Source organism: Ranitomeya imitator, chromosome 4, assembly GCF_032444005.1.
Source record: "Ranitomeya imitator isolate aRanImi1 chromosome 4, aRanImi1.pri, whole genome shotgun sequence".
In the NCBI taxonomy this organism is placed as follows: Eukaryota; Metazoa; Chordata; class Amphibia; order Anura; family Dendrobatidae; genus Ranitomeya; species Ranitomeya imitator.
In genome coordinates this window covers 695379802-695404740 of record NC_091285.1, presented here as the reverse complement: position 1 = coordinate 695404740, position 24939 = coordinate 695379802, and the positions used below count along the sequence as shown (strand labels likewise).

The 24939-nt window shown below is 43.9% G+C and overlaps 1 protein-coding gene across 1 annotated transcript in view; it reads right to left on the bottom strand.

Moving 5' to 3' along the window:
• Positions 1 to 274: 274 nt before the first annotated feature.
• The window catches only part of LOC138677392 (uncharacterized), a 66643-nt gene continuing 41978 nt past the window's right edge, over positions 275 to 24939 (bottom strand). Inside the window, exons 2-8 of the mRNA XM_069767481.1 lie at positions 24130 to 24164; positions 21069 to 21190; positions 20946 to 20973; positions 16364 to 16521; positions 4867 to 5025; positions 4267 to 4401; positions 275 to 2217 (exon numbers count right to left, since the gene is read on the bottom strand). Coding sequence (XP_069623582.1) covers positions 1936 to 2217; positions 4267 to 4401; positions 4867 to 5025; positions 16364 to 16521; positions 20946 to 20973; positions 21069 to 21190; positions 24130 to 24139 — 894 coding nt within the window. The 5' untranslated portion in view covers positions 24140 to 24164 and the 3' untranslated portion in view covers positions 275 to 1935. The remainder of the gene's footprint in view (positions 2218 to 4266; positions 4402 to 4866; positions 5026 to 16363; positions 16522 to 20945; positions 20974 to 21068; positions 21191 to 24129; positions 24165 to 24939) is intronic.

Sequence of the window (24939 nt, the reverse complement as noted above, 5' to 3'; positions counted from 1 at the left end):
CACTGCTGGCGGCTCTCAGGACCGGAGCATGTGGCTGCATGTACTTCTATGCAGCCGAACCCTCCGGTCCCGAGTGCCAAGACTTGATGCGAGAGACTCGCGCGAGTCTCTCGCCTTGAACTCACAATTTTGCCCCTAGCCTACTTGTGATACATACATAGAAGTGCAAAAATCATCTTCTCTCATGAGCTGGCTTTCACTGGAGTATAGTAATGACGGACACAGGGGCCCCAGTAAAAAGTTTATTCCCAAAAATAACTCAGGTTCCTGACTCTCCAAATGAATTGTTTTATTGACATGGTGCAAATACAGGGAACATAAAGGCAGTTATAATCACTAAGGCTCGTTTTTACAACAGGTTCTTAAGACCCCGTACACATTAGATGATAATGGGTCAATGGATGACTGTTCATTGATGATATTAAAAAAAATCACAAACTATATTGGATTTTTATTCCTGTGCTGATCATCAGACAAAATATCCAAAACACCTAACGAATGTTTTCACAATTTCGAACATTCAACAATTGATACTCCTCACTTGTTAAGGTAGAAATTGGACATGTTGTTCAACTTTATTCTAGTATATATGGGCTCTTTTACTGAAGTGTTTTAAGAGCAAATTTTTATCTCAAACAATTTTATGAGGTAGCTTTATATTGGACAAATACTCCCATGCTTAATCAAGTACTAATTATAGCACCTAAGCCTCTGTAATTATGTCTACTCTGGTCTACGAGGATCATCACAAGAGGATAGAAGATGGAAGTCATCAGTTTTTCCTGTGAGCCAACTGATCCATTGCCAAGTGTTAGTAGAGAAAAAAGGTCCGAGACCAAAAAAAAGAGCAAAAAATTGGAGACAAAACCGATAATATGCTGGAGAAGAACAGTCTTATCAGTTTTTTGTAAACTTTCCACAATTTCTCAAACATTAAAAACTCCTCAATAACGTGGAGGTTCTGTTCAGTTTCTTTTCCAAAAATTCTTCATAAAGACTATGTGCGCACATATTCTCAGTAGAAGAACTGTTCAATAGTATAATTCATCCTGGTGTTTTTCTATTAGGATCCAAATTGCCAGAAAATATTCACTTTGAGCACATTTGATATTCAGTTCCTTCAGAATCATAACTAATAAATGATGTACACAAACTTTTCAATTGCCCCTTATTTTGGTACGAACTATCTGGCACAATGTCCCCAAACACTCAAATACAGAAAGAGTGTTGTTATTGCTATAATAATCTCCCTAAAATTGTGTCACCCCAAAAAAAATAATGGCTTACAGATCATGCTTCACATTGTACTCCAGATGTTAACAAAGTCCCACTCAACGAAAAATCACCATTCTTGGTGATCTTCTCAGTGAGATTAAACAGTCACAGTAGCCCCTTTCCCACACACAGTAATTGTATGTGCCATTGTGTCCCCTAGACAATATAGGGCCCCTAACCACAAAAATACTTCCTTTCCACCACAATACAGTAATAACGGAACCTGCTATACCCACTAAACAGTAAAAAATGTCCACCTCATTATGGCTGTAAAGAAACAGTGCCATTCTGTACCCAACATACAAAAAGTTCACAGTTATGCCCCTTCATACAAACTGATGCCCACTGTGTCCCACCCACCACCTCCTCTCCAAAAATTAAAATATAATTACCTAACCCTAACCTCACAATGATCAGAAAGCTGTCTTCTTGGTCCTGGCAACTTGTAGGACACAGGTCCCAAACGACATGTGGACTGAAAAGTAGTCATTTTCTTTTCTAGGTTTCCATCATTTCTTGACAATGTGTCTCACGTGAAGATCTTGGGAACTGGTAAAAAAAAAAATGTCCAAGGTATGTCTCTAAAAATTGCTGAAGCTTTCCACACCTCATGGACAAAAATAAGAACATTTTTTTGATTCTCAAAGGGTCCAAATGCAATCAAGATCGAACACACATTCGCCAGAGTCTCATCCAATTAATGCAGCAACTGGCGAGATTCGCACAGAAGAAAATAACACCGCCTAGACCACACAAGATCTTCATGCATTCAGGGCCACATTTACAGCAGCGGCCAATTCTGTTATTAGAATCATCTGCACCCCTCTGTATTCCGAAAGGTTGGCCGCTCGAACCACATCGATCCACACCGTCTACAAGCTCTATGTCTTGAAAATTCATTGAAGTATTCTCCACCCTTGACATCTGATGGAGACGAAAGTTCTAAAACGCAGAAAAACCGATAATAATGATTAGATGACTCCATATTCCACAGGTCCCTGCTTACTCTGGTTCTTTTTAGATGTGGTTTTCCTTTCCTTCCTTCCATTTCTCTCACCATTCCCCAAATGTTGTTTGATGGATAATATTATAGCCATCGGACATATTTCTATTGATAGGTACTTAGCCCATGATTCCGGACACTATAACAGCTTATAAAAGGGCCGGACACACGACATATGTTCCTAGATACACATAACATTGCGGGTTATAGTTAAATTTGTGGCAAAAAGTGGAGAAAGGTTGAACGTGACGGACCTAGGTCTTTTTTCAACCTACATAACTATGAAACTGTGCCTTGAAAACTCCACAAGTAAGATTCTGCGTGCAATCACCTGTGGAGAGTTTCTGTTGCAAAACTCATTAAAAAAACTAATTTTGATCATAGTCTAATGATATTTTCATATAACATTTTAATGCACCAGAAAAATCCTATGCCAATTTACAAAGTAAACGGTCTTCTTGATTTCTGTGGTAAATTTTCATCGTGGGATATTGTGGGTCTGCACTCATATTAGCGGCATTTAATGGTGCCAATGTCACTTTTTGCTCACAATGCCTTTGAGTGACTAAAGACTTGTAGCCGGGGGCTGAACAACTACTTTAAATCAAGAGGCAGAAGTCTCTGATTACTTAAAGGGCTTGTCCACTACGCACTATGGGAATTTTCCAGTGTCGGCGCTGGGAATGGCTGGTCGTGCCTAGAGATGGGCAAACCTGGACGGTAACATTTGGAGTATGTGCATGGAACGCAAACATGGATTTCTATCGGATGTCCATTTTACTGATCAGGTTTGGCAGACTGAACAAAGCTTGTTAAAAAGCTGGAGCGCAGCCAATCAATACATTTTTTGCTGTGTGGGCACTTCTGGCGCCATCACAGCCATGTCAAGTTTGGGCATGGCTGTGATTGGTCAGTGCACAATGCAAAAAAATTAAATTAAATAAAAAAAATTAGGCTAGGTTCACATTGCGTTAGTGCAGTCCGTTTAGCGCACATGCTAACGGACTGCGTTAACGCAATGTCCAAAAAGGGATCGCGTTATGCGATCGCGCTAGCACAGATGCCCGATCTGCGCTAGCGAGAACGGACCCAAAAACGCTGAGGTCCGTCACAAAATAACGGAGCATCGCTAACACATGCCAATAATGACATGCGTTAGGGATGCATTACATACATTGCGGTCAATGGGTGCGCTAACGGATCCGTTACATTGCGTTAGTGGCGCTATGTAACGGATTCCGTTAGCGGATACCCACTAATGCAATGTGAAGCTAGCCTTATTGATAACCAGCGCAAGTAAAGCTGACAGCAGCAGATTGCAGCCCTTAGGTGTAAGCTTTATCTTGCCTTGCTATAAAAATAGAGGGGTCCTCATGCAGTTTTTTATGTTATTTAAATAAATTATTTAGAAAATGGCATGAAATCCCACCATTCTTGATAACTAACCAAGCTAAAGCAGACAGCTGAAGGCTGTAACCTTTTTACCGCCAGTCACGGCTGGTGGCTCAGATGTTGTCATCTGTGTGACATCATGGGTACCGCAGCTCTGTCAATGGTGGTAACATACGTTTACCACTGATCAGTGCTTGTGTTTCCTGCGCTGCCTCAAAGATGACAGTTTGGGAACCTCTGGATGTTCTGGCGCCCCATTCATTTGAGCATCCATAGGTTTGACCATCTCTAGCAATGTCACCACAAGTATGCAATTTGCATATTTCCTGACACATTCCAACTAAACTTGTCTGGTCTCACTCAATACACTCGCATTGAGCAAGGCTCTGCATGTCTAGTCCACCCGTGACCACATGTATAAAAAGTGCATACCTGCAGTCACGACATCTGTCTGAGATAGTTTAGTGAATCCTGCTTTGAGCTTGGTGTTGACCACGATGACCCTGAAGGTCCCTTCCAACTCTAACATTCTAGTATCCTATAAACATAACTAATAACTTAGACGTATAATAAATAAATGCTGTAAACATACTTACCAAGTAAAGGAAAGCCCCGAGGATTACAGTTTTTGCACAGCAATCCAAATATTCAGAGAAGACAAACTGGGCAGATCTCCCTTCTTTCTCACTTATTATTTTGGCAATTTGATGAGACCCGTTCATGGTTAGTATCTCCGGGATGAGAAGAAGAAAATTGTTCTTAGTACACAAGAGATATAGTATGAAGACATAATATAGGCTGCGGTGAATACTGGAGAGATGCCATAGAAATGGTGCATGACAGAATGGATGGAAAATACCCCACTACCGAGGAATAAGACACATACTCAACTTTTCTCCTTAAAGAGAACTTCCTCAAAGTTTACTCCAGGGTTTGCTAATCAGCTAGATTCATTTCTATACTGATGAGGAGCAAGCACACATAAATAACTGTCTTGTAATCAAGTTGCAAGACTCATTAAAGGGTTTGCATTGACCTATAAGGATAATGAGTCCTCTTGGGTGGGATGTGAGATAATTGTGGACTTTTCTCCTAAGAAGCTTTGTCAAAAGACTCCATACTCAGCTGGTACCATTAAGAGAATCCAGTTATGAAAGTTATGTTATTGCTCGACTTAAATTTATGAGTTCTCTCACCTCTATGGTCATGTTCCTCTGCTCATTCAGAAACACCGGAAGGCTAGCAACAAATGTAGACATGTCTTTGGCCATCTGAATGCAGATATTCAGGTTTCCAGGTGCAGATTCTAGTTTTACGTATCCCAAAGGGTTCATCGGAAGAGCAACAATCTGCAACTAAAAAAACAGAATGAAAAAAGTAGGATGTACAGATCAATCAAAGGTAAACTTGATTCAGATAACACTGGGCTATCATGGCACAAAACAGTGTAACTCAACACCTAACTAGACATCGGGCATTGACTTATGCAATGTTAAATTATCTTGTTCCCCTTAAGTGAGATAATCTTTCATGAAAAATTTTCAAAATGGTTCATTGTGAATTATAATAACCTTTGCTTCATCTGTTTATGGGTAAGAAAGTTGAATTAATGAAGTGACTTCCATTGTGGCAGCATGAAATCGAACAGCTATGACTTAGATTACATGTTCTTCATTCTTCCTCAAAGCAGTACTAAAACCAAATAATCTGATGTCCATCCCTGCTTCCCAAGAACCATTTTCTAGAGGTCTGGCTGCAGGGTGCTAATGAGTAGCCAAAGCAGCCATGTGTAAGGATCATTAAAATTGGGTTTAAATCAAAAGAAAGGAGTCTAGCGACCACCATTCCTGATGTTTTGTTACTGCATTCTCCTTATACTTTATCATAGAGGTGGCCGTTGTTGTGAATTCTGTGGCAGAGCTCCCTCCTGTGGTCACAAGTGGTACTTCGGCTGATTCTCTCTGGGAGCTTCCGTTTGTGGAGGAAACTGGTACTGCTGCTTCTGAGTTTCCTCCCTCAGGTGATCTGGTGAGGTCGTTAGGTGCTTCTCTACTTAACCCCACCTAATGCTTTGATTCATGCTTCCTGTCAATGTTCCAGTGTTGGACTTGTGTTTCTCTGGATCATTCCTGTGGCCTGCTGCTCTGCATAGCTAAGTGCTTCTTTGCTTTTTGTTGCCATTTTTTCTGTCCAGCTTGTCTATTTGTTTTGCTGGAAGCTCTGGGACGCAAAGGGTGTACCTCCGTACCGTTAGTTCGGTACGGAGGGTCTTTTTGCCCCCTTTGCGTGGTTTTCTTTAGGGTTTTGTGTAGACCGCAAAGTTATCTTTCCTATCCTCGTTCTGTCTAGAATATCGGGCCTCACTTTGCTGAATCTATTTCATCCCTACGTTTGTCTTTTCATCTTACTCACAGTCATTATATGTAGGGGGCTGCCTTTTCCTTTGGGGTATTTCTCTGAGGCAAGGTAGGCTTATTTTTCTATCTTCAGGCTAGTTAGTTTCTCAGGCTGTGCCGAGTTGCATAGGGAGCGTTAGGCGCAATCCACGGCTGCCTCTAGTTGTGTTTGGAGAGGATCAGGGATTGCGGTCTGCAGAGTTCCCACGTCTCAGAGCTCGTTCTGTTATTTTGGGTTATTGTCAGATCACTGTGTGTGCTCTGACCTCCATGTCCATTGTGATACTGAATTGCCTATCATAACAGTACAGGAAGCCAAAAGTACTAATGATTCTCAATAGAGGGAAAAAAGAAGTTCTGAGACCATTTTTTTTTCTTTGCACTGTGTTTTGTCTTTTTTTTCCCCTAGACATTTGGGTGGTTCAGTACACAGGTGTAGCGATGGACATTAGAAGTCTGTCTTCATTTGTGGATCAGCTTTCGGCAAGAGTACAAAAGATTCAAGACACTATTGATCAGAAATCTATGTTAGAACCAAGAATTCCTATTCCTGATTTGTTTTTTGGAGATAGAACTAAGTTTCTGAGTTTCAAAAATAATTGTAAGTTATTTCTGGCCTTGAAACCTCGTTCCTCTGGTGATCCAGTTCAACAGATTTTGATTATTATTTCTTTTTTGCGCGGCGACCCTCAGGACTGGGCATTTTCTCTTGCGCCAGGAGATCCTGCATTAAGTAATATCAATGTGTTTTTCCTGGCGCTCGAATTGCTGTACGATGAGCCTAATTCAGTGGATCAGGCAGAAAAGAATTTGCTGGCTCTTTGTCAGGGTCAGGATGAGATAGAGGTATATTGCCAGAAATTTAGAAAATGGTCAGTGCTCACTCAATGGAATGAATCTGCGCTGGCAGCTATGTTCAGAAAGGGTCTCTCTGAAGCCCTTAAGGATGTCATGGTGGGATTTCCTATGCCTGCTGGTTTGAATGAGTCTATGTCTTTGGCTATTCAGATTGGTCGACGCTTGCGTGAGCGTAAATCTGTGCACCATTTGGCGGTATTACCTGAGCTTAAACCTGAGCCTATGCAGTGCGATAGGACTTTGACCAGAGTTGAACGGCAAGAACACAGACGTCTGAATGGGCTGTGTTTCTACTGTGGTGATTCCACTCATGCTATCTCTGATTGTCCTAAGCGCACAAAGCGGTTCGCTAGGTCTGCCACCATTGGTACAGTACAGTCAAAATTTCTTCTGTCCGTTACCTTGATCTGCTCTTTGTCATCATATTCTGTCATGGCGTTTGTGGATTCAGGCGCTGCTCTGAATTTGATGGACTTGGAATATGCTAAGCGTTGTGGGTTTTTCTTGGAGCCCCTGCAGTGTCCTATTCCATTGAGAGGAATTGATGCTACACCTTTGGCCAAGAATAAGCCTCAATACTGGACCCAGCTGACCATGTGCATGGCTCCTGCACATCAGGAGGTTATTCGCTTTCTGGTGTTGCATAATCTGCATGATGTGGTCGTGTTGGGGTTGCCATGGCTACAAGCCCATAATCCAGTATTGGATTGGAAATCCATGTCGGTGTCCAGCTGGGGTTGTCAGGGGGTACATGGTGATGTTCCATTTTTGTCAATTTCGTCATCCACCCCTTCTGAGGTTCCAGAGTTCTTGTCTGATTACCGGGATGTATTTGATGAGCCCAAGTCCGATGCCCTACCTCCGCATAGGGATTGTGATTGTGCTATCAATTTGATTCCTGGTGGTAAATTCCCAAAAGGTCGACTGTTTAATTTATCCGTGCCTGAGCACACCGCTATGCGCAGTTATGTGAAGGAATCCCTGGAGAAGGGGCATATTCGCCCGTCATCGTCGCCATTAGGAGCAGGGTTCTTTTTTGTAGCCAAAAAGGATGGTTCGCTGAGACCTTGTATAGATTATCGCCTTCTTAATAAGATCACTGTTAAATTTCAGTACCCCTTGCCTTTGTTATCTGATTTGTTTGCTCGGATTAAGGGGGCTAGTTGGTTCACCAAGATTGATCTTCGTGGTGCGTATAATCTGGTGCGAATCAGGCGAGGCGATGAATGGAAAACTGCATTTAATACGCCCGAGGGTCATTTTGAGTATCTAGTGATGCCATTCGGACTTGCCAATGCTCCATCAGTGTTTCAGTCCTTAATGCATGACATCTTCCGAGAGTACCTGGATAAATTCCTGATTGTGTACTTGGATGACATTTTGATCTTCTCGGATGATTGGGAGTCTCATGTGAAACAGGTCAGAACGGTTTTTCAGGTCCTGCGTGCTAATTCTTTGTTTGTGAAGGGATCAAAGTGTCTCTTTGGTGTGCAGAAGGTTTCATTTTTGGGGTTCATCTTTTCCCCTTCTACTATCGAGATGGATCCTGTTCAGGTCCAAGCCATCCATGATTGGACTCAGCCGACATCTCTGAAAAGTCTGCAAACGTTCCTGGGCTTTGCTAATTTTTATCGTCGCTTCATCTGCAATTTTTCTAGTATTGCCAAACCATTGACCGATTTGACCAAGAAGGGTGCTGATTTGGTCAATTGGTCTTCTGCTGCTGTGGAAGCTTTTCAAGAGTTGAAGCGTCGTTTTTCTTCTGCCCCGTGTTGTGTCAACCAGATGTTTCTCTTCCGTTCCAGGTCGAGGTTGATGCTTCTGAGATTGGAGCAGGGGCTGTTTTGTCGCAGAGAGGTTCTGATTGTTCAGTGATGAAACCATGCGCTTTTTTTTCCAGGAAGTTTTCGCCTGCTGAGCGGAATTATGATGTGGGCAACCGAGAGTTGCGGGCCATGAAGTGGGCATTCGAGGAGTGGCGTCATTGGCTTGAAGGAGCTAAGCATCGCGTGGTGGTATTGACTGATCATAAGAACTTGACTTATCTCGAGTCTGCTAAGCGTTTGAATCCTAGACAGGCTCGTTGGTCGCTGTTTTTCGCCCGTTTTGACTTTGTGATTTCGTACCTTCCGGGCTCTAAAAATGTGAAGGCGAATGCTCTGTCTAGGAGTTTTGTGCCCGACTCTCCGGGTTTATCTGAGCCGGCGGGTATCCTCAAGGAAGGAGTAATTGTGTCTGCCATCTCCCCTGATTTGCGGCGGGTGCTGCAAAAATTTCAGGCTAATAAACCTGATCGTTGTCTAGCGGAGAAACTGTTTGTCCCGGATAGGTGGACAAATAAAGTGATCTCTGAGGTTCATTGTTCGGTGTTGGCTGGTCATCCTGGAATCTTTGGTACCAGAGAGTTAGTGGCTAGATCCTTTTTGTGGCCATCTCTGTCGCGGGATGTGCGTACTTTTGTGCAGTCCTGTGGGATTTGTGCTCGGGCTAAGCCCTGCTGTTCTCGTGCCAGTGGGTTGCTTTTGCCCTTGCCGGTCCCGAAGAGACCTTGGACACATATCTCTATGGATTTTATTTCAGATCTTCCCGTCTCTCAAAAGATGTCAGTCATTTGGGTGGTCTGTGATCGCTTTTCTAAGATGGTCCATCTGGTACCCTTGTCCAAGTTGCCTTCCTCCTCTGATTTGGTGCCATTGTTCTTCCAGCATGTGGTTCGTTTGCATGGCATTCCAGAGAATATCGTTTCTGACAGAGGTTCCCAGTTTGTTTCGAGGTTTTGGCGAGCCTTTTGTGGTAGGATGGGCATTGACTTGTCTTTTTCCTCTGCTTTTCATCCTCAGACTAATGGCCAGACCGAACGAACCAATCAGACCTTGGAATCCTATCTGAGATGCTTTGTTTCTGCCGATCAGGATGACTGGGTGTCCTTTTTGCCTTTGGCCGAGTTTGCCCTTAATAATCGGGCCAGCTCGGCTACCTTGGTTTCGCCATTTTTCTGCAATTCTGGGTTTCATCCTCGTTTCTCTTCAGGACAGGTTGAGTCTTCGGACTGTCCTGGTGTGGATACTGTGGTGGACAGGTTGCAGCAGATTTGGACTCATGTAGTGGACAATTTAACCTTGTCCCAGGAGAAGGCTCAACGTTTCGCTAATCGCAGACGCCGTGTGGGTCCCCGACTTCGTGTTGGGGATCTGGTTTGGTTATCTTCTCGTCATATTCCTATGAAGGTTTCCTCTCCGAAGTTTAAACCTCGTTTCATTGGTCCTTATAGGATTTCTGAGGTTATTAATCCTGTGTCTTTTCGTCTGACCCTCCCAGATTCTTTTTTCATACATAACGTCTTCCATAGGTCATTGTTGCGGAGATACGTGGCACCTATGGTTCCATCTGTTGACCCTCCTGCTCCGGTTTTGGTGGAGGGGGAATTGGAGTATATTGTGGAGAAGATTTTGGATTCTCGTGTTTCAAGACGGAAACTCCAGTATCTTGTTAAATTGAAGGGTTATGCTCAGGAGGATAATTCCTGGGTTTTTGCCTCTGATGTCCATGCCCCCGATCTTGTTCGTGCCTTTCATGTGGCTCATCCTGGTTGGCCTGGGGGCTCTGGTGAGGGTTCGGTGACCCCTCCTCAAGGGGGGGGTACTGTTGTGAATTCTGTGGCAGAGCTCCCTCCTGTGGTCACAAGTGGTACTTCGGCTGATTCTCTCTGGGAGCTTCCGTTTGTGGAGGAAACTGGTACTGCTGCTTCTGAGTTTCCTCCCTCAGGTGATCTGGTGAGGTCGTTAGGTGCTTCTCTACTTAACCCCACCTAATGCTTTGATTCATGCTTCCTGTCAATGTTCCAGTGTTGGACTTGTGTTTCTCTGGATCATTCCTGTGGCCTGCTGCTCTGCATAGCTAAGTGCTTCTTTGCTATTTGTTGCTATTTTTTCTGTCCAGCTTGTCTATTTGTTTTGCTGGAAGCTCTGGGACGCAAAGGTTGTACCTCCGTACCGTTAGTTCGGTACGGAGGGTCTTTTTGCCCCCTTTGCGTGGTTTTCTTTAGGGTTTTGTGTAGACCGCAAAGTTATCTTTCCTACCCTCGCTCTGTTTAGAAAGTCGGGCCTCAATTTGCTGAATCTATTTCATCCCTACGTTTGTCTTTTCATCTTACTCACAGTCATTATATGTGGGGGGCTGCCTTTTCCTTTGGGGTATTTCTCTGAGGCAAGGTAGGCTTATTTTTCTATCTTCAGGCTAGTTAGTTTCTCAGGCTGTGCCGAGTTGCATAGGGAGCGTTAGGCGCAATCCACGGCTGCCTCTAGTTGTGTTTGGAGAGGATCAGGGATTGCGGTCTGCAGAGTTCCCACGTCTCAGAGCTCGTTCTGTTATTTTGGGTTATTGTCAGATCACTGTGTGTGCTCTGACCTCCATGTCCATTGTGATACTGAATTGCCTTTCATAACAGGCCGTATTATGGAGACAGCATCCTCCAATTTATGAAGAATGTAAAGGCTGGATATCTGTGAATAAAGGTCATCAGACCAACTTTCCTCTCTACCGATTCCATTGGTTGAAGATCTTGAACCTTGTAAATTGATTCCAAACCATCTAGTCATTAATTGAACAGAGGGTATTTGAGATGAGCAGATCTGAAAAACATTAAATTATCCGGTCCACACACATTTTATCAGAATATTTGATTAGCAGAGGTTATTCACAGAGGGGACTGGACAGCGGACAGGTAGCGGAGGTGGTGGCCAGAGAGGCTGTAGCCAGAAAAAATACTAAAAAGACATCCTCACCTTACATCCTTGCTGCTTCCCATTTGCTGTCCAGTTCTAAGCACCTTTAATGTGCCATATGCCTCTAACAGACACGAGTAGGTTTCAGGGCATGCGCATTGAACTCCAAGTTCTGTTCGTGGACGGAAGCCTTGGTCCAGATTGAACACCGGTCAAAGAACCAACACAAAAAAGGTGCAGAGAACTGGACAGAAGGCAGGGAGCAGCAGGGGCAACCAGAGAGATAAGCAGCGAGGTGAGTATAAATCTGAATGATTGGGAATGAGGATTCTACTATATGTAAAATGTGTGTAGAATTTAATTCCAGTCAAATAAATGTGCGCATTTCTAGAGGATTTAGGTTGTACTGGTCTATGCAAGGGTACAGATATACAGTGCCTTGAGAAAGTATTCGGCTCCCTTGAACTTTTCAACCTTTTCCCACATATCATGCTTCAAACAAAAATATACCAAATGTAAATTTTTGGTGAAGAATCAACAACAAGTGGAACACAATTGTGAATTTGAATGAAATTTATTGGTTATTTTAAATATTTGTGGAAATTCAAAAACTGAAAAGTGGGGCGTGCAATATTATTCGGCCCCTTTACTTTCAGTGCAGCAAACTGACTCCAGAAGTTCATTGTGGATCTCTGAATGATCCGATGTCATCCTAAATGCCTAATGATGATAAATATAATCCACCTGTGTGTAATTAAGTCTCCGTATAAATGCACCTGCTCTGTGATAGTCTCAGGGTTCTGTTTGAAGCACAGAGAGCATCATGAAGACTAAGGAACACAACAGGCAGGTCCGTGATACTGTTGTGGAGAAGTATAAAGCCAGATTTGGATACAAAATGATTTCCAAAACTTTAAATATCCCAAGGAGCACTGTGCAAGCAATCATATTGAAATGGAAGGAGTATCATACCACTGCAAATCTACCAAGACCCGGCCGTCCCTCTAAACTTTCATCTCAAACAAGAAGAAGACTGACCAGAGATGCAGCCAAGAGGCCCATGATCACTCTGGATGAACTGCAGAGATCTACAGCTGAGGCTACTTTCACACTAGCATCGTACGACACATGTCGCAATGCGTCGTTTTGCAGAAAAAACGCATCCTGCAAATATGCCCGCAGGATGCTTTTTTTTTTCTCCACAGATTTTCATTTGCGACACATTGCGATGGATGCGTTGTGTTTTTGCAGTCCGTCGGGACAAAAAACATTCCATGCAACGTTTTTTGGTCCGTTGGTTCTGCTTTTTCTGACCGCGCATGCGTGGCCGGAACTCCGCCCCCTCCTCCCTGGACCTTACAATGGGGCAGCGGATGTGTTGCAAAACAGCATCTGCTGCCCGGTTGTGATTTTATTTCACAGTATGCGTTGGTACGTCGGCCCGACGCACTGCGACGGGCCCGTACCAACGCTAGTGTGCAAGTAGCCTGAGGAGGGACAGTCTGTCCATAGAACATCAATCAGTCGTACACTGCACACATCTGGCCTTTATGGAAGAGTGGCAAGAAGAAAGCCATTTCTCAAAGATATCCATAAAAAGTGTCGTTTAAGGTTTGCAACAAGCTGTTAGGGCTAGTGGAACGCACCGAGTAAATATAGATGTTATTATTGGTGCGTTCACAGCCCGGGGTCCACCGTGCAGGAGGAACCTGCTGCTAGCAAATGACGGCACTATAAGGCGATATAAGCGAACTCTGTTACTTCACAGAGTCGCACAGAAAGAAGACGCTGTGCCCTGTTAACATCACAGGGGAATACACAGGTAACTGCTGAGCTGATGGCAGTCAGTGGTCTCGCACTCAGAGAAGCAAACAAAACACTCCTCTCCGGTGGAACCGGAATTCTAGAGGCTATGAGCCAGCCCTGAATGCATTCATACAAAACTCCTCACCGGAGGTGCCGGTATTCTAGGGGCTTAGTTCAGCCAAATCCTGTCCACATACAGCCGTGACCACAATAGCAAAGCTCATACACATGTTGATACTAGCACATGGCCATGCAAATCATTTATAGCTGCAGCAACTTCAGGACCTTCCTAGCCCCTTCCCACCGCGGCCCTTTTTCGTTTTTGCGTTTTTGTTTTTTGCTCCCCTCCTTCCCAAAGCCCTAACTTTTTTAGTTTTCTGTCAATATGGTCATGTGAGGGCTTGTTTTTTGCAGGATGAGTTGTACTTTTGAACGACACCATTGGTTTTACTATATCTTGTACTAAAAAAATGGGAAAAAAATTCCAAGTGTGGTGAAATTGCAAAAATACTGCAATCCAACACTTGTTTTTTGTTTGGCTTTTTTTCTAGCTTCACTAAATGCTAAAACTGTCCTGCCATTATGATTCTCCAGGTCATTACGAGTTCATTGACACCAAACATATCTACGTTATTTTTTATCTAAGTGGTAAAAAAAAATAACTTTGCTAAAAAAAAAAGCGCCATTTTCCGATGCCCGTGGCGTCTTCATTTTTCGTGATCTGGGGTTTTTGAGGGCTCATTTTTTTGTGTGCCGAGCTGATGTTTTTAGTGATACCACTTTTGTGCAGATACATTCTTTTGATCGCCCGTTATTGCATGTTAATGCAATGTCGCAGCGACCAAAAAAGCGTAATTCTGGCGTTTCAAATTTTTTTCTCGCTACGCTGTTTAGCGATCAGGTTAATAATATGTGTAGGTTTGATTTTTTTTATTTAGGATGGGATGAAAGGGGGCTGATTTAAACTTTTATATTTTTTTATTTTTTCATATTTTAAAAACATTTTTTTTGTGCCATGCTTCAATAGCCTCTATGGGAGGCTAGAACCTGGCACCACTGGATCGGCTCTGCTACATAGCATCAGATCGCTGCTATGTAGCTGAAATGCGGGCTTGCTATGAGCGCTGGTCACAGGGTGGCGCTCACAGCAGGCCGGCATCAGTAACCATAGAGGTCTCAAGGACCTCTAGGGTTACTGTCCTGACACATCGCCGACCCACGATCATGTGACGGGGTCGGCGATGCGCTCATTTCCGGCTGCGCAACCGGAACCGGTAGTTAAATGTCGTTGTCAGCGTTTGACAGCAGCATTTAACAGGTTAATAGCGGCGGGGGAATTGCAATTTTACCCGCCGCTATTGCGTGCACATGTCAGCTGTACAAAACAGCTGACAAGTCGCGACTTTGATGTGGGCTCACCGCCGGAGCCCCCATCAAAAGGGGAGACACGACATGCGCAGTACTAATATGGCGCATGTTGTGAAGGGGCTAGAGGACCAATGGGAGCTGCCACAGTACATGAGCAACTTCAGGACCTTCCTAGAGGACCAATGGGAGCTGCTGCAGTACCTGTGCATGTGACCCCTGACCTCCAATGAGAGGTCTTACCTTGGACATGGTCAGAAGGGGAAAAGCAGGACTTATTCCCAGAGACGTCTGCTCGCAGCTGACCAGTACTGGCTATAATGGCAGAGTTTGAAAGAACAGCAGTAACCAGGGGCAGAGAATCTGCCTAAGCCAGAAGCTGGGACCGACGGCTCCACTGCGGCTGGAGAAGGATGGGAGACCGCAGCGGAGATGGCTCGAGATTCCCCCTGTGCAGAGGTGGAAATTCATCACCTAACACAAGCCACCTGGGAGACACACAAAACATGTGGGAGAAGGTGATCTGGTCAGATAAAACCAAAATCAAACTTTTTGGCAACATAACCAAACAATATGTTTGGCATAAAGGCAACACAGCGCATCACCCTGAACACACCATCCCCACTGTCAAACATGGTGGTGGCAGCATCATGGTTTGGGCCTGCTTTTCTTTAGCAGGGACAGGGAAGATGGTTAAAATTGAATGGAAGATGGATGGAGCCAAATACAGGACCATTCTTGAAGAAATCCTGTTGGAGTCTGCAAAAGACCTGAGACTGGGACGGAGATTTGTCTACCAACAAGACAATGATCCAAAACATAAAGCAAAATCTACAATGGAATGGTTCACAAATAACCGTATCCAGGTGTTAGAATGGCCAAGTCAGAGTCCAGACCTCAATCCAATCGAGAATCTGTGGAAAGATGAAAACTGCTGTTCACAAACGATCTCCATCAAACCTCACTGAGCTCGAGCTTTTTGCCAAGGAAGAATAAGCAAGAATTTCAGTCTCTCGATGTACAAAACTGATAGAGACAGACCCCAAGCAACTTGTAATCGCAGCACAAGGCGGCGCAACAAAGTATTAAGTTACAGGGGCCGAATAATATTGCACGCCCCACTTTTCAGTTTTTGAATTTCCACAAAAAATTAAAATAACCAATAAATTTCGTTCAACTTCACAATTGTGTTCCACTTGTTGTTGATTCTTCACCAAAAATTCACATTTGGTATCTTTATGTTTGAAGCAGGATATGTGGGAAAAGGTTAAAAAGTTCAAGGGGGACGAATACTTTCGCAAGGCACTGCAGGTGTAACTCAGAACTCAGAACTCAGAACTTCTGGGCAGTCCCCACCTGCCATCTATCATATATAACAGTTGTCTTACAGGAAGGCCTTTAGAACAACCCTACATCTGCTCCTCCCTTAACTTCATTCCCACGAATGAAATTGTGGACAGTTTCTTTGGTAAAATACTTGTGCTTTATAACTACCCAATCATACTAATCTATAAAAAAAAAATCTATGACTTTACAATACTTACATACGAGTTCTGACCACCGGCTTCAACATTGGGGATCAAATCGAGCCGAACTATATCTTTATTGTAGGAGTCTCTGAGATGAAGGTATAAGGTTGTTTTAGAATTTAATACTTCTTGATGAACTGAGAGAAAGGTTTTCCCATCACGGGTCTGAAAGACTAAAATATGCATAACTGCAGTAAAAGTATATTTAAGTACAATCCAAATTTATGACAAGTAAACTAAGAGTGAAACTGAGCCATGAAAAAAACAAAAAAACTAAAACATACGATATCTTATGATATTCAGCTGGGACACCCTGAACTCACAGTTTTAGGATCACATTAGTTTTACTTTACTACTTTCTGACTGGTTTAATGGGGTAAATAAAGTGGGGAAAAATAAGTGTTTGATACGCTGCCGATTTTCCAAGTTTTCCTACCTACAAAGAATGGAGAGGTCTGTAATTTTTATCGTAGGTACACTTTATTAGGGCTGGCGGAACACACCAAATAAATAAAGAATAATAAGGTGTGTTCGCAGCCTGGGGTCCACCGTGCAGAGATGTAAAGTGCTGCTCAGTAAGGCCGGGATCACACATGGGAGAAATACAGTACAGACCAAAAGTTTGGACACACCTTCTCATTTAAAGAATTTTCTGTATTTTCATGACCATGAGAATTGTACATTCACACTGAAGGCATCAAAACTATATATTAACACATGTGGAATTATATACTTAACAAATGAAATTATGTCTTATATTCTAGGTTCTTCAAAGTAGCCACCTTTTGCTTTGATGACTACTTTGCACACTCTTGGCATTCTCTTGATGAGCTTCAAAAGGTAGTCACCGGGAATGGTCTTCCAACAATCTTGAAGGAGTTCCCAGAGATGCTTAGCACTTGTTGGCCCTTTTGCCTTTACTCTGCGGTCCAGCTCACCCCAAACCATCTCGATTGGGTTCAGGTCTGGTGACTGTGGAGCCCAGGTCATCTGGTGTAGCACCCCGTTGTGACGGGGTGTACGGCAGAGCAAGAAGGGGCAACAGGCCAAGGGATGATTCCACAGATTTATTATCAAGAACACTGGAACAACAAATGCAGGTAGATCTACAGAGTCCACAATTAGTCCAACAGAACAGGTTCGGGGGCACCTCCCGATAATCCTTGTGCCAGCTAACAAAGCAATAGTCCACACGAGTCCAAGGGATCCAAAAACAATCTCACGAATGACGAGATATGTCCTCAGCTCAAGTCTCGCCCCGTTCGCTTCCGCAGTCCCAGATGGGCGTGGGGTCTTGCCTCAGCTAAGAATCCCCACTCCTTCTCCTTCAAGGATCAACTCACATCTGATCTCAAAATAAGAATGGATTGTCTGAGCTCCTGGGATCCGCCCATGAAGGGGGGTTCACACCTTCTATTCAATGGTTGGGTCCACCAGAAGATTCTAGACTGGTGGGCTCCAAGTAGTCTATGTAGTATGTACATTTGACTAGCCACCTGCTGTGAGGAAGAATGGCTATTCCTCCACTAGTGATGTTGACAAAGCTTAATGACATTATAGCTTAGGGCTGCAAGTATTGGGGGAAGGAGACATATTGTTACAGGTGAACTCCCAGCACAAGAAAATACATAAATTACAGCTAATAGAAACCAGAGAACAGTTACATACATCAAATGGCATATTATTCAAATACAGGACAGGGCAAAAGTACATATCATGACACCCGTCACTCTCCTTCTTGGTCAAATAGCCCTTACACAGCCTGGAGGTGTATTTGGGGTCATTGTCCTGTTGAAAAATAAATGATGGTCCAACTAAACGCAAGCCGGATGGAATAGCATGCCGCTGCAATATGCTGTGGTAGGCATGCTGATTCAGTATGCCTTCAATTTTGAATAAATCCCCAACTGTGTCACCAGCAAAGCACCCCCACACCATCACACCTCCTCCTCCATGCTTCACGGTGGGAGCCAGGAATGTAGAGTCCATCCATTCACCTTTTCTGCATCACACAAAGACACGGTGGTTGGAACCAAAGATCTCAAATTTGGACTCATCAAACCAAAGCACAGATTTCAACTGGTCTAATGTCCATTCCTTGTGTTCTTTAGCCCAAACAAGTCTCTCCTGCTTGTTGCCTGTCCTTAGCAGTGGTTTCCTAGCAGCTATTTTACCATGAAGGCCTGCTTCATAAAGTCTCCTCTTAACAGGTGTAGAGATGTGTCTGCTGCTAGAACTCTGTGTGGCATTGACCTGGTCTCTAATCTGAGCTGCTGTTAACCTACGATTTCTGAGGCTGGTGACTCAGATAAACTTATCCTCAGAAGCAGAGGTGACTCTTGGTCTTCCTTTCCTGGGATAGTCCTCATGTGAGCCAGTTTCTTTGTAGCGCTTGATGGTTTTTGCCACTGCACTTAGGGGCACTTTCAAAGTTTGCCCAATTTTTCGGACTGACTGACCTTCATTTCTTAAAGTAATGATGGCCACTCGTTTTTTTTTTTGCTTAGCTGCTTTTTTCTTGCCATAATATAAATTCTAACAGTCTATTCTGTAGGACAATCAGCTGTGTATCCACCAGACTTCTGCACAACACAACTGATGGTCCCAACCCCATTTATAAGGCAAGAAATCCCACTTATTTAAACTTGACAGGGCGCACCTGTGAAGTGAAAACCATTCCCGGTGACTACCTCTTGAAGCTCATAAAGAGAATGCCAAGAGTGTGCGAAGCAGTCATCAAAGCAAAAGGTGGCTACTTTGAAGAACCTAGAATATAAGACATAATTTCAGTTCTTTCACACTTGTATGTTAAGTATATAATTCCACATGTATTAATTCATAGTTTTGATGCCTTCAGTGTGAATGTACAATTTTCACAGTCATGAAAATACAGAAACATCTTTAAATGAGAAGCTGTGTCCAAACTTTTGGTCTGTACTGTACATCCGAGTCTCGCATGGTAATCCCCGGCCCTGCACCCGACACTCAGGAGCCGAGAGTGCGGCTCCATGTATAGCTATGCGGCTGCACGCTCCGCTCCGGAGTGCAGGTGGCAGGGCTGGGGATTACCATGCGAAACTCGGATGTATTTCTCGCATGTGTGATCCTGGCCTAATGGCGGCTACAATGTGGCGGTATCGCCCTGGACACACGTGGGTTAGCTGTCACCCGGTGTGTACTTGCGATTAGCTCTGTTGCTTCACAGAGCCACAGTACCACAGAGCACCAATGCAGTACCCTGTTAGCTGTCACAGGGCACGGCTGAATCAGCGCTAGTGTTCGCTCACAAGACTCAGCCCCAAGGACGTGGGGTAAGAGTCTCTCTAGACCCACTAAGCGCATGGTGTCGCACCAGCGATGCCTGGAATACTCCTGACTAAAGATTTAGAACACAGAATGCAGGCAGCATCGCACTAAACACACTGACTAATGAATTAAGCGCACTGGTTGCGCATGGCGTCGCACTGGCGAACACCATTGATAGACGCTGGTTATCATGCACGGTGCTGGCAATGGACTATTTGGTGCTGTATTAGCTCCAGTCACCCTAACTCAGACACAACATGAGGGAAGGAGAATAATTAGGAGCTTGCACCAGTAACATTCATGCATCCATACACGCCATGATTTTGTGGCCGTGCGATCCTTTTAAAGCCCCGCAGCCTTCCTGGACCTTGCAGATGGCCCAATCCAAGCTGCTTGAGGTCCTGAGCATGTGACCTCCAACCTCCAATGAGAGATCGTCTCTCGGGCATGCTCAGATGGAGAAAATCAGGACTTAGTCCCAGGAGCGTCTGCTTGCCGCTGACTAATGGTGGTTGAAACTGAAAACTGAAAATAAAGATTACACAACAACCACAAGACAGATTTCATCACCAGGTATCAATGTAATCAGTATAACGGCGCCAAGCTGACACTATCTGTACCGTAGTTTACTGTGCACAATCCTGCTGAACTCCTTGAAGTGTACCTAAGAAAAAAGTTACAGACCTCTCCATTCTTTGTGGATGGGGAACTTATGAAATGGGTAGGGAATCAAATACTTAGTTTTCCCACTGCATGAGGCCACACACAAGTTCTTTACCCTTAAATAGGGTGGAGGGATTTATGGTAGTCTGCGCCACTTTTAAAAATAAAGGGTTCTTCTCATCAATCTTCTGGAGCACACGGCTCATCTGCCTTCCTGCTTCCTGCTTGTCAGGGGGCAATGCTCTCCTCATGATTGACAGCTTGGACCAGCAGCATAACTGAACTCCCTCAGATGCTGAGACTCCTCTTCCTCTGCCGCGTGGCAAATGCTCAGTGGCACTGAAGCTGAACAGATCTTCCAGTGTCACAGCAGCTCCTGTATAGAAAAGGGCTGGCAATTCTTCACTCATTGTCTATGAAATTGGCCCACTCCTGATAAAATGCAAAGATGGCGGAATCCTTTAAGTAACCAGCAGTGACCTTTAACAGCCATCAGTTGTTGAGAATGGAGAGAATTTTCAATAAGAAATCAATTTTAAAGTTGCATGCTATTACTTCCTATTAATACCTATTTTAGAAGCTCTAGAAAAGGATTATTGTAAATTATAACACTAGGACATTATTTTACCTTCGTCTTTAAATATAATTTCTTGTACCTGAAATAAATACATAATAAATAATTATATGGATTACTCAAATCTAATATCTGTACCAGACAAATGGTGGACTTTTGGGTACAGAGATTTCTGACCTTTGTCAGGTTTTCCAGTTCGCGGGGAACAGAGGATTTTGATGGAGCGTGCATATCGTGGAAGGCATCAGCATATTGCCATTGGGGTTGTGATTGGGTTTGGATAGGAGGAGATTCATATTCTGAAAAATGCAAAAAGAAAAGTCTAAAAAAGACAAGTGTGAAGCATACATAGAGCATAATATATATAAGCGGACGAGCAGCAGAGAAAGGAATAGTCCCAACATATCACCACTGAACTTGTGGCTTCCTCAGAGGTTCTTCAAGTCTGACATTTCTGCCTAAAACAATTGTGAGGCAGTGACTCATGTCACAGGTAGGGATCTCTGTGTGTTTTCCCCAGATTGTGCGTGGAGATGGATGAAGTCCATAGGTGTGCATGGCATTCACTGATTTCCGATCAGGGTTTTCCATGTGGCTGAAAGCCACAGGTTTGTTTGTTAAAAACCCTGAAGTAATGAGTATGGGTGTGTCAGGTGTCAGGTGCAATGTCAGTGTCAGTCTGGTGTGTGCTGTTGTGCAGAGCAGAGGCCTGCAGAGCGCTGGCTGAATGTGTGAAGCAGCACAGGCCAGGGGAGCCAGCAGCTATGGCAGCTGAATAGCTGGGCACCCGCAGTGTACACAGCGATGCAAGTCGTCCATGGTAACTGGTCTCGGATGTGGACAGTCCGGTGCCCAGAGGTGGATGTCCTGTGCCCAAAAAAGTTGATTGTGGACAGTTCTGTGCCTGGAGGTGAACCAGAGGTGGATGTCCTTTGCCCGAAAGAGGACTGGCATCTGTAACGATTGCAAACAGGTGGATATGGTGCCCGGCTGCTATCCAGAGGATATCCTGGGCTGTGTACGGCTGTGTGAGTAAAGAGACTGCGATACAGCAGTGCAGGACACACACGGGAACTAGTCACTGTCACGTTGTCTGATATTCACCTCTCTGGCCGGTGCGCTCCCGATGCTGTGCCTCGCTGTCGTCCGTCCGGGTTCACTGGCTCTCGTCTCCTCAGCGGGCCGAGCATGCATAGATGCACTCTTTTCGCTGCTGGAGCTTCTGGGAATTCGTGACCCGGTGACTCCACCCCAACATGGCGGCGCCCATCTGATATTTCTGTTCTGCGTCTTGTCAGGTAAGACGTCTAAGTATCTATTTGTCTCGCCAGCTTTCTTGCTGGTGCCTTCTTTGGTTCCTCAGGCTCCCTGTCGCTGTCTCCTTTGCTTTGTCTCTGCCTCATCCCTTCCATATTGTCTCTGTTATTCCTTCCAGCCCCGTGCGTCAGCCGCTCCTGTCAGTCCTTTGTCTTTGCCTTGTCCCTTTCATATTGTCTCTGTCATTTCTTCCAGCCCTGTGCCTTTGCCACTTCCATCCAGTCCTGTGTTCCCCGTCGTTCCTGCCAGTCCAGTGATCCCTGCCATTCCTGCCAGCTCTGTGTTCTCTGCCATTCCTGCTACCTCTGTGTCTCTTCCATTTCCACCAGCCTTTTGTCTCCACTGCTCCCACCTGCTCTGTGTTCTCTGCCATACCTATCAGTCCAGTGTCCCCTCCGTTCCTGCCTGCCCTGTGTTCTCTGCTTTACCTGCCCGCCCATGGTCCCTTCCGTTCCTGCCTGCTCCAAGTCTCTTTCTTTACCATCTTCTCCTCTTCCTTGGCCAAGCCCTTAGTAGCCCCTTTGGCTCCGCCAGTTGTGGTCTTCATCCTCCTTTGGCCTGTTCCAAACACTCCCTGTATAGGGTGTGGATTCATCTGGTCCGCTCGTCCTCGGAGGCTCTGAAGCCGCAACCCAGAGGGTCAACTTCGCGGATTTTCCTCCCAGTATCGTGATAGTCAGTGGAGGACTGGCATGTGTAGTGTCTGCAACATGTGAAGCTGTATTTGGAGACTGTAATATGGCGTGCAGTCGCCCCATGGATCCTGGACAAGGAGAGGTTCTGCGTGTTTAGGGACTGCAATTTAAAAACCATATGACGTGTAGTGCTATGAAACGGGCACTGAGACGAGATGCAACTGTGTGTATTGAACTTTGATGACGTGTACTATAAAATGCTATGCAGCTTTATGTGTGAAGATAACACATTAAAGAAACTTTTGTGTTTGAACTTTGTGGGTCACTGCCTCTTCACTGCGTACGGTGCTACCGCGGCATTACACAAATTATATCCATTTGCTCCCCAGTAGGCAAAACAATTTTTTTGTATCAAACCTTTAAGGGAATCTGTCACCAGGCTTTTGTTATCTGATCTGATGTGGCAGAAGACAGAATATTAAAAATAATAAAGAAAATAAAAAATATGGTTATTTTCACCTTCCGATGGTCCCCGATCTCCTCAGGGGACCTGGGAATGGAAGCCGCCGCGTGCACCGCTGAGGAGATCGGGGGCCGTCAGAGGGTGAGAATAACCATATTTTTTAATTTAATCCTTTTTTTCACCGGAACATTTTTTTTAAAGTCTCCCCTCCACCAGATCCTGGGTACCATCCGCACATAAAGAATTCAATTTACGCATGGTGGACATAGCCACATGCATAAAGTGAGCATTCCAAAGCAATCCTATGGCTGCGTAATCGCCGTGATTCCGCAGAAATAATTTACACACTGCATTCTTTTCTGCAAAGCGTTTCCGCTGCAGAAAAAACGCAGAATAGGCACAACAATTGCGGAATGCCATTAAAAGTAATGGGATGCTTTTTGTTAGCGTTTTCGCAGCATTTCCGCAGCAGAAAACCACAGCAAAAATGCTAAAAAACGCAAAAAATCCTGAACGTGGGCACATAGCCTAAGTTTTCTGAATGCTGCAAATAGTTTTCTCTGCTGCAGTTCTCTGAATGCTGAGCTCTGCATAACCCCACCCACACAACTGATTGGCAACTTTCTGTGTGTACACTGTTGATAGGCAGAAACTTCCAAACTGTTTTGGGGGTGTGGTTGGACTACCTGGGAGCAGGCTTTCTAGTCCTCTAGTGAAAATCACCAGCAGATGATTTTTTTTTAACAAAAAAAAGTACATCAAGCAGCCCAGAAAGTGACACATTTTAAAAGTGTTCATTTTAAAAGATATAATGTTATCTTACCGTTTGTCATTGCGGCTTGCAGTGTCCAGTAGGTTCTACCTTGTGAAATAAATGGATCACTTTTAGAGAAATGTGTAATATACAGATCGATATGCTGATTGGAGGGACTGCGGAAAGGTGGTCCCCCACAAACAGAATGTTGATTACCTATTCTAAGCATAGGACATGAACAAGACCACAAAAGAAACACATGAACTTGTGTCTTGTGTAGTCAGAATGGACAGAGACTTTTTTTTTAATAAAAGTATAAAATAAAACTTTAAAGTTAAAAAAAGTTTTTTCCTTTCTAATTGTACATAGTGTATTATATCATTTATATTGATACATTGAAAAAAACCTAAATTATAAGATGTTCCCAAAAATGTTTCTACCCTTTAAACCCCATTGAAAAGAACAAAAAATAACAGAATTGTTGTTTTTTTAGTTACATTACTTACAAAAAATGAAATAACAAGTCATCAAATAAGCACACTCACCCAAAATGATATCAGCAGTAAAACACACACAAAAAAACTATATAAATTTGGAATCATTTAAACCATATTAATCTGCATAAATGTTATCACATATAATATGTGGTAAAATAATAATAGTAAAAATAATAATCCTCATAATAATTCCAGCATGTCTTCTAATAGTTCATTTGGTCTTACATAAAAAGTATGAAAAGTGATCAGACTTAACCCCTTAGTGACAGAGCCAATTTGGTACTTGATAACCGAGCCAATTTTTGCGATTCTGACCACTGTCACTTTATGAGGTTATAACTCTGGAACGCTTCAACGGATCCCGCTGATTCTGAGAATGTTT